At 59.5% G+C, this 14,746-nt stretch overlaps 1 protein-coding gene across 1 annotated transcript; it reads left to right on the top strand.

The window, feature by feature from the left end:
• The first annotated feature begins 3,877 nt into the window (after positions 1–3,877).
• TACR1 (tachykinin receptor 1) lies at positions 3,878–14,065 on the top strand. Its single transcript, XM_013951199.2, has 5 exons — positions 3,878–4,425; positions 9,575–9,769; positions 12,878–13,028; positions 13,347–13,543; positions 13,727–14,065. The coding sequence occupies exons 1-5, from the start codon at positions 4,025–4,027 to the stop codon at positions 14,016–14,018; spliced, it is 1,236 nt and encodes a 411-aa protein (XP_013806653.2). The 5' UTR covers positions 3,878–4,024; the 3' UTR covers positions 14,019–14,065.
• The last annotated feature ends 681 nt before the right edge of the window (positions 14,066–14,746 follow it).

Raw genomic sequence — 14,746 nt, 5'->3', positions numbered from 1 at the left:
CATTTCTAAGGGGACTTTTGAACACCCTCATCCTGCAAGAGGGAGAAGTTAAAAGCAGAAACCTGCTCCCAAGGGTTTTGCAAGGACTTGCTGCAGCGTTCCCCACCTACAGACCTCCCCCAGGTAAGAAAACGCAGTTTGGAGCCAGGGCCACAGACTCCACAGTCTCACGTTTAGCAAATACAGCACAAGCTGGAGCTGCACATCCTCCAGCCATCCCAATTTTGGGTCTCTGAAGCCAGATGCATCTCTGCAGGGAGAGAAGCACAGAGGAAAGAAGCTGCACCCTGAGCCCCCATTAAATAACCAACCGCCCCAACCTGGCAAATGCAGACCAGCTGCAAAACGCAAAGCCCAACGAGGAGCTCAGCTGGGCTCAATCTGAAGCCTATGCGGCGCTAGCAAGGGACGGAGGGGGAGAGCAGGCTGCAGCGAGACCGATGAGCGTGTGCAGGGGAGCTGGGCGCTTGCAAAAGGAGCCTGTGCACGCGCGCCGCCGGGCTGACGCGGCCTCTTTCCGGGGCTTGCGGAGTCGCGGATATTTTATCCCCAAATTAATTGCAAGCAGCAGCTTGGCGAAAGCTTCCCCCGGGGTCTTTCCAACCTGGCGAAGGGCAGCGAAGCCCCGCGGGGCGGTTTTTAAGCTCCCTCCCCCCCCAGGCCAGCAGCTCGGCGACGGCGCGCGGCTCACGCCGGCGTAACCGCATTAGCGCGGGACACTGCCCGAGCGAGTTAATTCTGCCGAGACGCAGAGTCGAGTGGCCAGGCACCGCTCGGCGCCGCGGAGAAGAGCCCGGGAGGCTTCCAGGCATCTCCTCTCCCTGCCCGGGGTCGCGGTGGCAAGCCGCGTCCCCGTGCGCCCCGCCGGCTGGAGCCACGGACAGATGTTTCCCTGGGGATCCAGCTGTGCTAGGTGTCCTTGCCTTGCTGTGTCCCGACACCGGGCGGAAGCAGGGCTTGGTGCACGAGGGGAAAACCCGTGCAAAAACCATGCAAACTCCATGCAAAATTTATTCCGGCCAGGTTTTTGCTCCCTGCTAAGGGTGCTCCGTGCGGGCGGGCGGCACTGCCGGGAAGCCCAGGCTGAAAGTGGTTCCCACCGTGCTGGAAAACACAACAGGAAAAGGCAAGGTTTTCCCCGTCCGCCTATTACAATGCCTTTTCCTTCGCTTCCCTAGAGTTGGCGATAGGCACGGAGGGATATCCCGGCGTCCGGAGGGAGGAAGGAAGTGGACATGGCTGGAAGGGCCAGGAATAGCTTTGGCACCGGCACGGCAGCCACAAACTTGCAATAATCCGTCCGTTTTCTCCGAGCGATAAATACATCTGTTCTCCCTCACAAGGTTTTCCTTACCAGCAAAAGAAAGAAAGGAAAAAAGAAAGACAATTTCCCCTGGGGGTGCAATTCCCCCCCAGGCTGCCCACGGTTTAGGGCCCGGATCAGCCAAAAGCACGGAGATACCCGCTCCCTCCCCAGCCGGGCTGCTTTATTTTGGGTGTCAGGCCACAGTTTCGTTTCCTTGCACGGTGGTCTGCTTTCCAACGGGAGCGTGCAAAGCCATCGTCCGCTTTTTCCAGCCGGGGAAACTGAGGCAGGAGACGCCGATGTGGTGCAGCGGGCCCTGCGTTTCCCAGCCCCAGCAGGCCGCGTTCCCATTGCTCTGCCGGATTTTTAGGCAATGCTGCCATCGAGTGGTCCAGGAGCATCCGCACCGGGGAGTCGGATGCGGGAAGCACTCCGGGTCCCCCTGGCCTGGACCACCGGTCCATCCAGCCCATGACAGGTCTCATCTAGGATCTTTAGGAGCTTTTCATTCCTTATTAATCTGTGCTAAAACGGGGTTAAAACGCTTGGTCTGATTTAACGCTGTGTTGGGGCCATACGCTGAGCTCGGCTGCGCCATTTGCTCCCAAACTTTTCCGTGATGCCGACGTGCGGCGAAGCGGCACTTTACCTGGGAGCGATTGCTCGACCGGCAGCTGCTGGCTTCCCGAGAATATAATTTAGGAGCAATTTAGGGGCATCCCTTTAGCAAGCTGGAGGTACAGGTGCATCTTTAATAGGCGGCTTTTTCTTTTTTAACCCTTTCCTGGCACTGTGCTTGCTCACTCTGCATCCCGAGGGAAAAAAATAGCCATCCTGGTAGGCAGCGATGCAGTTTGTTGGGCTTTTTTTGGCCCACGCTCGGCAGTTAAACGATACCGGAGGAGTCTGTTAAAATCACCCCTGCCTTGTGGATTTTATAAACCCGGGCTGTGGGAAGGTGCGAATCCATGTTTGCGACTTAATTGGATCCCAACAGCTTATTCATGGGAGAAGGGACCCTCTAGCCGAGCAGCTCCCAAGCGAAACGTCCCGCTTGCCGCGGAAGGAAGCCGCTCTCATGGGAGCGGGAAGCCCTTTTCCTTGTTGCTGAGGCCAAACGTTCGTCGGGGGTACGAAGGACTCGCCGGCTAGGAAGCACGCTAGGAAAGCCGCTCGGAGAAATCCCACCGCCGTTAGCAAAGCGTTACGTTGGAAAAGGGCTATTTGGGCGGCTCTGGGCTTTATGGCACGGAGCACCCGACGTCACCAACGTCACCGTTAGCACAAATGTACCAGAATGATGCGTTTTCAAGCCGTTTTCCCCCAGCGCCGCTCTGGCGTTCAGAGTAAAACCTCGACTGGGCGAGTCGTATTAACAACGTATTTTAAATTCACGCTGCCTTTTTGGAGCTGGGATGAAACAGGGAGAGGGCCGGGCTCGGGAGCGAATGGCCAGCCCCCGGGCCCGAGGGCGGCCACCAGCCATCTCCCCACGCTCCCCGGGAGGGCGAACGTCCCCTCCAAGGTGAACGTCCCCGGGGGCAAATCCCGCTCGCGTGAGGTCGGCCGCGTGCGGAAAGCGGATGACGCGCGACGCCGTTCCGGCTGCCCTCTGTCCCCGGAGTCGGCCTTGACTGCAAGCCGCCGCGCTGGCAGCGTCCGGCATCCGTCCATCTGGCCGGTGCTCGCCGGGTGCCATGGGGGCACGTCTGGGGGTGCCATGGGGGCACGTCTGGGGGTGCCATCGGGGCAGGTCTGGGGGCGCCAGCGAAGGAGGTGGCCGGTGTCCCGCCGGGCGGTGGCGGGGACGAGGAGGGCGATGGGGCGCCGCAGGTCGCCGGTGCGGCGGGCAGCGGCTGCAGGGAGGCGGCTGGGGCGGGGGGGGGAGCCCGCAGCCGCCCCCCCCCCCCGGGGCAGGGGGGGCCGGGGGAGGGCTCGGCGCCGGCTCTGCCCATCGCTCCCTGGCGCCGCCCGCGCCGCTACAAAAGCCGCCGCCGCCGCCGCCGCCACCGCGCCGCGCCGCGCCCGCCGCAGCCGGCTGCGCTCCGCGCTGCGCCGCCGGCACCGGCACCGGCAGAACCCGGTCGGGAGGGACCCGCGCCCCGGACCGGCGATCCCCGATCCGGGAGGGATCCGTGCCCCGGATCGGCTGCGCCCCGATCCCGGAGGGATCTGATCAGGAAGGGATCCGCGCCCCGAACCGGGAGGGACCCGCACCGGGAGGGACCTGCACCCCGAACCGGCTGCGCCTCGATCCCGGAGGGATCTGCGCCTCGAACCGGCTGCAACCCGAACCGGGAAGGACCCGAACCGGGAGGGACCCGCGCCCTGAACCTGGAGGGAGCCGCTCCCCGACCCTGCTGCACCCCGATCCGGGAGGGACCCGAACCGGGAGGGAGCCGAACCAGGAGGGAGCCGCTCCCCGACCCCGCTGCACCCTGATCCGGGAGGAACCCAAACCAGGAGGGAGCCGCTCCCCAAACCCGCTGCACCCCGATCCGGGAGGGACCCGCACCCCGAACCATCCGCACCCCAAATCGAGAGGCCCCCGCACCCTGAACCGGCCGTGCCGCGAACCTCCTGAGCCCCCAACCCGGAGGGACCCACGCGCCCCGACCTCCCTGCGCCCCGAACCGGGAGATACCCGCACCCCGAAACGGCCAGCGATGCCCTGAGCCGGGAGGCACCGCAACCCGCTCCGGCTCTGCCGCCGGCGCCATGGATAACACGCTGCCCATCGCGGAGGAGCTGGAGCGCCGGTGGCTGCACAACGCCTCGCTCAACGAGTCCTCCGCCAACCAGTTCGTGCAGCCGCCCTGGCAGGTGGCCCTGTGGGCCGTCGCCTACACCCTCATCGTGGCCGTCTCCGTGGTGGGCAACGTGGTGGTGATGTGGATCATCCTGGCCCACAAGCGCATGCGCACCGTCACCAACTACTTCTTGGTGAACCTGGCCTTCGCCGAAGCCTCCATGGCCGCCTTCAACACGGTGGTGAACTTCACCTACGCCATCCACAACGAGTGGTACTACGGGCTGCTCTACTGCAAGTTCCACAACTTCTTCCCCATCGCCGCCGTCTTCGCCAGCATCTACTCCATGACGGCCATCGCCCTGGACAGGTGAGCCGCAGCCTCAAGCGCTGGCCCCGTCGCTCGCCCGGGGGGCAGCGTCGGCGCCCGTCCCCGTTTCCCGCGCGATGCCGCTCTCCGGCTTTGCCCCCGCCGCCTCCGGCTGCCCCTGCGGCCGTGGGGAAAATACCGCAACGGGTGAGCGAAGCGGGTTGCGTTAAGACGGCGGCGGAAATAATCCCGCTCGCCCGCGGAGCGGCGTTTCGGGGCGTCCATCGGCACCGCGCGAACGGCGGCCGCCTCGCAACGGGCTTGGAGAAGGGGCTTCGGAGCCCGCAGGCTGCCGGCTCTGCGCGTAGCAGCCGTCCGAGCCTCTCCCGCCCCGGCTCCTCCGCAGAGCGAGGAGTTCATTTCCCCATCCGCTCGATTAAAAGTGAGACCGGTGTTTAGCGCAAGATGGCATCGCCTAATGACATTAAGCGCGTGCGTGCACGCGCGCGGCCGGCATGCCTTCGCCGGGCGGGAGGAGCCGTTCCTTGGAGCGAGCTCTTTTTTTGGGGGGCTCTGCAGCCAGCGCGGCTCAATTCCTTATTTCGGGCCCGTTTTCTCCCGGCGTTGCCCACTGGCTCGGGATTAGGGACCGCGCGTGATGCCGCTCGCTCTGGACAAAAGTTCGGCAAAGGCTCTCGCAGGGGGGCTGCGTTTCCCGAGGAGAGGGGAGAGGAGGGATGAGCGAGGGGGTCGGCAGCGCGAAGCAGGTGCCTCCTGCCTCCCCTTCTGCTTTTCCAAACCACCCAGAAACCTTTTATTCGATGGCATTTTCCACCTCAGCACTATTGGGGAAAAAAAAAAAAAATCGAGGCTCCCGAATGTTTTTGCAATTCCTGGCATTCCCAACGCAACATATTTCGCGGCGACAGCCGAGCTGGGGACTGTTTCTTTCGCTCCCTCATCCCGAAACGGCGTTTTTGGCTGGGGCCGCGTGCGGATTCCGAGCCGCGGCGCGAGCCGGCGCGGCCGCGTCCCTGGGAGAAATCGCCGCGGCGCCACCGCTCCTTCCCCGACAGCTGGGAAAAAGGGATCTTTGAGGCGTGCGGCGCCGGAGCCGTGCGAGATGCGCTCGGGGACTGTTTCCTCCGCTCGCTCCGAGGCTGTGATAAATAAATTGGACCTAACGGAGCTTCCGCGCCGGAGGAGACCTGAGGCCATAAAAAGGAGAGTCCTAGCAGGGCGGCTCTGTTTCTTCCCGCCGGCATTTCTGGCTCTGGTTCAGGAGCGTTTCGAGGGATGGCGGGAGGGGAAAAGCCTCTTTCGGGTTGCAAAGAGTTACGGAGACGATGCTCCGCTTGCAGCACGGCTCGGCCTTCAACCTGCGCCGCGCTTCCCCCCCCCGCGGAGAACTGTTGCTTGTAATAAAAAGCAGATCCGCCACGGCAAGCCGGAGGAGCCGGCTGGCGTGCAAATCCATCCTTGCGCCCTCCTGCCTGGATGCATTTTTCCACCCCCTTTTTTCGGGGTGGGAAGCTGGGAAGACGAATGCGGCGAGGGCGAGGAGCAAGCATCATCCGCCGCACCGGGTTTGCCACCCGATAGCGACTACGGGCATTAAATTCAGGAACGCGTCGCGGGAACCCAACGGGAAGGATTTGCCCTGGTGAGCAATAAAAGGTGCTCCGGGCTGCGCGGGAACAAGGAGAGCTGGGCTCCGAAGGCGGCGCTCGCTGGAAGAACGACGCGGCCAGGGAGACGCCGCTGTGCTCCCCGCCGGGGCGTCTCTGAAATCCAACGTGACGGCGCTTCTGATCTGCAGCCCAAAAGAGGCAGCGGGAATCGAGCGCACGAAGCCCCAAAGCACGCGAAGCCGTTTATCACCGCAGCTGCTTTTCGCCTTCGGGTCGCTCCCCCAAAATCATCCGGGACGGCGCTTTCTGCAAACGGCTTTCTGCCGGTTTGCGCCGGCGGTTCGGGAAAGGCCCTTCTGCTCGCAGGCGTTCGCGCTCCTTCGTCGGGACCGATTTCACCCCGGGCGCAGCCTCGCTGCCAAAAAAATAAAGAAAGAAAAAAGAAAAAAGCATTTTTTTTCTGAATTCCGGAACAATAGCGGGAAGGTTCGGTGTCAAGGCTGGGAACGGCTGCTCCGGAAAACGCGTTTACGATGCCGCTGCTCCGCATCCTGCACAAGGGGCTCCCAGCGACCTTGCTTGGCACTAGCAAAATGGGCTGAATCCTTCGTTTTCAGGCATATTCGGGACAGCCCACGCCGCATTTCCGAGCATCCAGGCCGGTAGCGAGCCGGCGGCCCCTTTGCGTGTGGCGACGAGGCTCCTCGCCAAAGGACAGCCGGGAATACGGCTTGAGGTTAAGATATACTGGATGATTTACAGGGTTGACGGGCAGAAAAAAAACCCAAAAAATCATCTCTGGGCTCAGAAACGCAACCGGGCTAAGCCGAAAACGGCACAGACAGAGCGAACGCAGCGTCCGCAGGTCCCCGATGAGGTTTGGAGCCCCGGAGGGGACTCGAGGCCAAGACGGACTCTGCAGCATTTGGGCTATTTAATACGAAGCGATTTTCCTTTTCTTCCAAGTTTTCTCTGCTAAACCAGCTAAAAAACAAGGACTTACCGTGGTACCAACCGCCTGCATCTTCTCGGGCCACGTTGCTGCTTTTACACCCCAAAAGAGCCCCCCTCTCCCACCTCCGCCAGCTCGGAACGGCACGCGGGGCCGGGAAATCCAGCCGGCCTCTTATTTCTTATCCCTTATTTCCAGCTTTCTAGATTCCAATCTGATTCCTGGATTTCTTATCTCTTCGTTTCTGTTTGAACGGCTTGCGAAACGGCACTAAGAAACCGCGGAGGAAGCGGCCGATCCGCGCGGACCCCTCTCCTCTTTGCCCCCGCGGCTGCGAACGGCTCGTATCTCCCCGACCCCTTATCACTAACCGCAGGAAAACCGGGAAAGAACACGTTTTCCAATGGCGAGCTCCGGCTGTCGGGCCGCGCAAAGCCCTGGCATTGCTCCGGGAGATGATTGATGCCGAGAGAAACCCTCCAGCGAGGACAAATTACAGCGGAAAAAAGGGAAAAAAAAAAAAAATCCCCCTTGGCTTCGATGGGGAATGATGGATGCTTGGAGAAGCACCGGGAGCAGGAAGAATAAATCTCTTTAATAGGGCACCGGGCCGCGGGGACCGTTGCCGGTGAGAAACGGGAGTCCCGGAACTCGTTAGCCGGCTTCGGAGGGGCCGTTTCTTGCGCACGGACGCCCCGAAACGGAGCCAAACGCCAAGCAGCCCAGCTGGCTCTTCTGGACCCGGCGTGCTGCAAGCGGAGCGATCCGGCGGCTGCCAAGATGCAACGGAAGCGAGGGGAAAAAGAGAAAAAACAAACCCAAAATGCCGGCACAGGAATGCATTTTGCATTTATATATATATACGCATATATATAAGCATATATAGGGCTACTGGGGGGGAGAAACGCAGCAAGCCCGACCGGCCGCTAACTCTCCTCCGCTGCCGCCGTTTCGTTTTGCGTGAAATCTTCTCATCAAGAAGAGGAAAAAGGGGGAAAAAAAAAACCAACCAAAACCCTCAAACTCAAAAAGGAAGCGGTTATTAAAATGTTAGGACAATTTTCTGCTTAGTGATACAATTATTGGGTAATTAGACGATATTTTAATATGAAAAATGGCCTAATTATTTTCAGGATATGTTGCTACGTTTCCATCCATCTCCAGCGGTTTTATGGGCTTCCGAGCAGCCCAGACCCTGTTGATTACGGGTTTTTTCCCCGGCAGAGCCCCTGCCTGGGGGAACGGTTATTATTCCCATTTTTATTCCTGCCGGGCAGCCGAAACCGGAGCATCGTTTCGGAGGTCGTGCAGCACCGGCGGCTTGGGAAGTGCCCCAAAATGGGATTCAGGGCCGGTTTTAGCCATAGCTCATCCCATCCTAGCGCGGGCGGGGGGATCTTTTTAAGACCCCGTCTGGCTGCCGCGTTTTTCTTCCTCGGCTATTTGGAGCGGTTGCCGTATTGATTTCGGAGGCTCGTTTCCATCCCGAGCGCTGGAGCGGCCGATGCCTCCACGGCAGTCGGAAAGGTCTCCGGAAAGGCGAATTGGTCGGATTTTATTGCATCGCGGCGACGCTTCTTTTGCAAGGCTCCCGCGGCTGCAAAGCGCCTTCAACCGGGGAGGCGAGGAATTAGGTCCGACACGTAAAAAAATCAAGCTCTTGCTCAAGGTCGCAGCCCCAGCCCCTTCGCCGGCCCCGTTTTCCAACGGCATTGGCCCAATTTTCCTGGAAATAGCCTCATTTGCCACTCTTTGCCGGCTCGAGCATCGCTGGTGACTCGAGGGGGATAATTAGCAAGCGGCTTAGCTGGATTTTCAGCGGCGCCGGGCTGGAAAGGGCTGGTCCCCCCTTGGGTGCACGCTCCCGCCGCCTATTTCTACATAAATCGCCGTGCTTTTGCCCCCGCAAATGCAAAAAGACACCGCGGGGTGTTATTTTCCATGCCCGGCATGGAGATGCTGCCAGGGGACGCGGAGGAGCAGTGGGATCTTGAGCACCGTCACGGCTCGGAGATGCTCCTCGGGAAATGCCTCCCCTCGGAACGGGGTTTTTGCAAGCTTCCCCCGGAGCGTGGGATACGAGCGATAACCCACACGCGTGGTGCTGCAAGATGAGGTGAAAAGGGGCACGTTTCGCTGCGTCACGGGGCAGCGGGCTCTTCCCGAGGCTTGCGGCAGGGGGGGAGAAATCGGAGCGGCGCTCGGTTCATCCCGCCGGCTGCCGTCGGCTTTGCCGGACCTGATTTGCAGAGGGAGAAATGCAACCGGCCCCGTGGCTGCCGGAGCCGGCGGGTCCGGGGAAAGAGGCCGCGATGCCGGGGGCGGAAAGGCCAGGGCCACCGGAGCACCCGGCTGCCGAGGCGGATTAAGATCCGGAGGAGGTTGAGGCGGCAGGAGGGGGGGTTGCGTAGCTGCCTTCGCTCAGCTCGGTCTTTGCAGGAGAAAGATGCTGCCGGTTGCCTTCAGGAAGCTGCTTTTCAGTCGAGCCGAGCTAAAAGTCAACGAGCGTCTCGCACGGGATTCCAACCGCGAGGGTGAATCATTGCCTGAGCGTTGCAGGGGGGGTTGTTTTGCCCGGAGATTCCCGCAGAATCCCGAGCCCCGCTCTGCTCTGCCTCCGCCGCAGGTACATGGCTATCATCCACCCGCTGCAGCCCCGGCTCTCGGCCACCGCCACCAAGGTGGTCATCGGCATCATCTGGCTCCTGGCTTTCCTGCTGGCTTTTCCCCAAGGATACTACTCGGTGATGGAGGAGCTGCCGGGCCGGCTGGTGTGCCTGGTGGAATGGCCGGAACACGACGCCAACGCCTACGGGAAAACGTGAGTCGGTGCCTTGGGACGGTGGGAAACGGGGCGCCAGGAGCCGCAAAGCCAAACCAGGGTGTTTTCCATGTCTACCAGCGGCTCCCGGAGCGGGAGGCGAGCGCATGGCTAGGAGCCGGCACAGGAATGGGAACGCGTTTCCTCCCCATTAAGGCGCCGCCTAATTATCTCCAGCGTTTCCAAAGGCTCCGGGCGGCCCTGCTGCGCCGGCAGCCGCTTCGCTCTTTGAGGTCGGGGAGTCCGGCTGTTCCCTACCGAGGTGGCCACGCGGCGACTTAAATGTCGCGAGTTAAAGGGAAAAAAAAGGGGGGGGAAAAAAAGAAAAAAGACATTTGTGATCCCGATTCCCATGGAACAACCCTCCGGAACAATCGTGCCGGGCCGGGGCGTGCGGAGAGGGGTTTAAAGCAAGCGTAGGAGCAGCCGACCTCCAGAGGTGCCTTCCGATATTTAATTTCCGTACCAGCCGGGTTAAAAAAAAAAAAAATCACTGCAATCCAGTCCATTCTGGTTCCCGGCTAATTGCAGCTATTATTAGCCTTGCACAGAAGGAAAGCCGGGATCTGCGAGCTTCACCTTTCGAACCGTGACAGCCGAAACCCCGCGCGGCCGGCGGGGCCCGGGAGCGAGGCGCAGCTCGGCCCGAGCCCCGCGCCGTCGCCCCGAGCCCCGCGAACCCGCGGCTGCTGCAGGGATGCCGACGGCAGGGAACGCGGCCCTTCGTCCCCTCTTTTGCAGCCCTCGGCCTCGCCGCCTGCACGACGAAGCCCGGCATAGCTCGGGATATTATTTTCCTACCCCAAAATAACTTTGCAGGGACAGGTGGCCGGGATGCTGTCAAACCCTCTCCCTCGCTTCCGTGGCCCCGGCTGCAGTTATTTAAGGAAGGCGATGGGGGAAACACTCCCCGCAGCTCGTTTGCAATGCCTGGATGGGGAGAAAGAGGGGAAAACAGCCAGAGATAGGGAAAAATAGGGAAGCCTCCATGCAGGAATGATGCTGGAGCCGCAAGAGGGTCCAGCAATCCAGGTCGATTCAACGCAGCGGCTCCTCACCGCCGCTAACCTTCCTGTAAGAAACCCTTATGGGGTTTCCAAAAAAAAAAAGCCCCGGGGCTCTTTGGGAATCCCCGGACACAATGCTCCCCACCATGCCCGGGCAGCTCCAAAAATCCATGTTATCCAACGGCTCCTGTGGGCGCCCGGGGGCCTTTCTGCTCCCGTCAAGCCTCAGCTCGTTGCAGCCGCTTGGAGCCCCGGCGTTGCGCGGGCGCCACGGCGAAGCCCTAATTGCGGAGCCACCGAGACGCCTCTTTAATTAGCAAAGCGGAGAGCAGCCCTACAAAAATCCAGCACAAACGCGATTAGCGCCGGGGAGGGAGGGAAGGCCGGATGAGACTGCAGGTCCAAAAGGAGCAGGAGATGGCGTGGCAGCACCTCGGCCCCGCCGGCGCTGGACATGCCCCAGGCACGAGCCCGTGCCAACCCCTGGGCTTTATTCGACCAGGGCTGAATAAATTTTGCAGCCAAGAAGCCTCCAGTTTTGCCCCAGACTCCCACCCACCTTGCTCAATTTGGGGCTTTTCTATACCCATCCTAAAGGGCACCCAAAGGTCTTGTCCGACGGCTCTTTATGCCATCCTGGAGAACCGACCCGGCTGTTGAGTTTGCAAAATTAGCTTTTTTTCCCCTCCCAACAGTGCTCGCAGAAACGAAAGATGCTGCCAAATCCACCAAGGCGAGAGTTTGCACCAAGCCAACCCAGGCTGTGCAACGCAGCCGGCAAATGCCGGCTTGCATCCAAACAAGCTCCAGAAGGACCCTAAAACCTCGCCGTCTTTCCCAGCTACGTCCGTTGGGTTTAGGAAACTATCTTGTCTCCCTTGCCTCCTCTTGCCTGCAAACAGCAACCTTCCCTTCGAGCTCCGAGCAGTCTCGTACGCCCCAACGAACGGGTTGGATCGACATGGGGAGGAAATGTAACTTGGCCCCCCGGGTTTGCAACAAATTGCAAAGAAAAAGGGGAAATTTGGCGCTGCGCGCGTTGCACTCGGCTGTTCCCAGCTGTGCTCTTTGGCACCGGGGCCGGTGTTACGTCTTGCAGCAGCCAAATCTGCAGCGGGCCAACTCGGGCGACGCGCATCCAAGACCCAGCGTTTGCCCTGCCTCCTCCGTCCTCTTAGCTGAATATTCCCATCCTTTAAATGGAGAAAAAAACACGCTATTTGCTCCTGCGGGGCTGCCAGATGAAAGGAAGCATTTGTCTCTAAGAAAATCCGGGGTGTAAATGGAGCGTGCCAAGGGTATCATGTTGGAGATGGCTGAATCTGGCTGGCTTCTCCCCAAATTAGCCCCCCACCCCTTGCAGGAGCATCTCCAGCAAACGGCACTGGACCGGGCTCATCAGCCTCGGCGGGGTTTCTTACGGGAAGGAGATGCACCGTTGTGGTGCGTCGTTGCATCGCAGGAAGTGTTTTTGGTGTCAGCCACCGATGCCACTTGGTCATAGTTGGTTTGAGACCCTCCATACTAATTAAAAAAAGCCTCAGAGAAAAAGTGAAGTCTCAGCACTGGCATTTGAAGTCTTCTCAGGTCATTGTTGATGCACCTATAACTTCCCAGGGGGACCTGGGCACAGTCTGATGGAGAAATTTAGACACATCTCACATGCCAGCAAGATCTTTCCAAAAGAAAACATTTCGATGGTGGGAACACAGAGTATTTACTCGTGCCCATCCCTGCCTAGTCCTCAGTTTTGACTTTTGTCCCCTTTTGAGAAAGGTGCTACCATGACCAAATCCTACACTGCAAAATGCAGGGTAGGATCGGTGCAGGCACGTTTGTCTTTCGCTGATCTCTATATCACATCCCAGGAGGGCTCCGGGATGCCAACGGCCGGGAGCTGCAGATTGGAAGAGATTGAGTTGGGTCAAAGGGATGGAGTCCTTCCTCCAGAGAGGTTATGGCCCTGAGCTCTCTGGGCAACATGTGTCTGTAGGAATTGTGCCAAATTCTCTTTTCCTCCATGAAACTCCATTTTCAAGCTCAGTTTGTTGAAAAGACTTAACTGGTAGAGGACACACTCAACAGCCATGGTCTGTCCTAGGTATCACTTCTGCATGACCATCCTGATCTACTTCCTGCCGCTCCTGGTGATCGGATGCGCCTACACTGTGGTCGGCATCACCCTCTGGGCGAGCGAGATACCTGGCGACTCCTCCGACCGCTACCATGAGCAAGTGTTGGCCAAGAGGAAGGTAAGGTGCTTCCAGCACAGTAGAAGCCATCATGCCCAATCCCAGCTAACCATGGCCAAAAATAATCCAGGTGAAGGGCACACCTCACTGTTGCTGTAATGGAGCAGAGGACATCATCTGGGCAGCCCTGTCTGAACGTGCATGGTTCAATCGAGATGTCGCTTGCTTGGTCACGGCAGGATGGGTCTCCAAGGCAGGGCTGACTCTGTGGTGTGGCCAAAGGAGGAGACCTGTTCTGGCAGGTGATGCCCCATCACTGGGCTCGCACTCCCCAGTGTCCAGGTGACTTGGCTTCCCTGCCCACTCTTCTCCTTGCAGGTGGTGAAGATGATGATCATCGTGGTGTGCACGTTCGCAGTCTGCTGGCTGCCCTACCACATCTACTTCACCCTGCAGTACTTCAACCCCGAGTGGTACCTGCAGAAGTTCATCCAGCAGGTCTACTTGGCTATCATGTGGCTGGCCATGAGCTCCACCATGTACAACCCCATCATCTACTGCTGCCTCAATGACAGGTGGGTTACGAGCTCCCTTTGGCAGCGTCTCAGTCCAGTAGACCAGGGAGGAGGAGACAGCCCCAGAGGTGGCTGATTTTTGGGCGGCGTGGAGCGAAATGCCACCCTTTGGCCCCAAAGAGCTGACGTGGTCTACACCACAAGCGTGCACCACCACCCTCCTTGCCTCTGCTCTCTCCCCAGGTTTCGCGTGGGCTTCAAGCACGCGTTTCGGTGGTGCCCCTTCGTCAGCGCCAGCGAGTACGAGGGCCTGGAAATGAAGTCGGCCAGGTACCTGCAGACGCAGAGCAGCACCTACAAGGCGAGCCGGGTGGAGACCACCGTGTCCTTGGCGGTCGGCACGGCCGACGACGAGCTCGACGAGGGCGGCAAGGCCAAGCGCCTCTCCGTGGACATGACCTCCAACGGCTCCTCCCGCAGCGACTCCAAAACCGTCTCCGAAAGCTTCAGCTTCTACTCGAACACGCTTACCTAAGTGGTCCCCGGCCCCTCTCGCTCCCAGCGCCATTGCCCCAGTTCGCGTCTCCGTGCCGTTTTCCCATCTCTCGCTGCACCAACCACAGCGGGGCAGCCCGAGAGCCGGAAAAAAAAACCCTTTGGATTAATTTTGGTGTGCTCCCTCATGGATCCTCTTCGAACGCAAGGGAGGTTTTGCTGGCCAAGCTTTTTCGTCCTCCCCGTCACTCCTGGCTGCACATCCACATGGGCATAATCCAGTGGAAAAATATCCTTTATAAATTTGGGGGCCACAAAGTTTTCTGCAGGGACCACAGAAGCCAGGGACAGGGTTTCGGATGCGACCCAGATTTTGGTTGCTATCTAGCAGTTGTACGTGCCAAAAAAAAATCTCATTTGCTTCCTAAAAGGCCCAAAGCGGTGGATCTTGCGTAGGTTTTGGAAGCCTGGAGCAGAAGAGACTGCACCGAAATACATGTTTCACAACCCGAAAACGGAAGGGGCTGCCCAGAAACAGGGGTGGAGCAGTTTCCGTCAGAAAAACGAGTTTTGCCGACGTGAAACGTTTGACGGGTTATGGGAGTTTTGCAGAAATTTTCACTCGGCGGCATGCCAAAAGAAGAATCGCTTCCGCTTTCTGGATTTTGTTTTCAGAGAACTTTCTCTCTTTCCATCCCCTTTGCACAAAACCTTAAGTTTAAGACGTATATACGTGTATATGTAATAGGATAGTTGCTGTGACGTGGT

The sequence above is a fragment of the Apteryx mantelli genome, chromosome 29 (assembly GCF_036417845.1).
Source record: "Apteryx mantelli isolate bAptMan1 chromosome 29, bAptMan1.hap1, whole genome shotgun sequence".
In the NCBI taxonomy this organism is placed as follows: Eukaryota; Metazoa; Chordata; class Aves; order Apterygiformes; family Apterygidae; genus Apteryx; species Apteryx mantelli.
The sequence above is the reverse complement of the archived record's forward strand: the minus strand, read 5'-3'. Positions and strand labels throughout refer to the sequence as shown.

What these genes read in the sequence shown, in the direction of transcription:
- TACR1 (XM_013951199.2), top strand. Translation starts at nt 4,025, where the DNA reads ATGGATAACACGCTGCCCATCGCGGAGGAGCTGGAGCGCCGGTGGCTG. An exon ending in ACGGCCATCGCCCTGGACAG is followed by an intron (nt 4,426 to 9,574) that starts GTGAGCCGCAGC and finishes CCTCCGCCGCAG; the next exon opens with GTACATGGCTATCATCCACC. An exon ending in TACTGCTGCCTCAATGACAG is followed by an intron (nt 13,544 to 13,726) that starts GTGGGTTACGAG and finishes CTCTCTCCCCAG; the next exon opens with GTTTCGCGTGGGCTTCAAGC.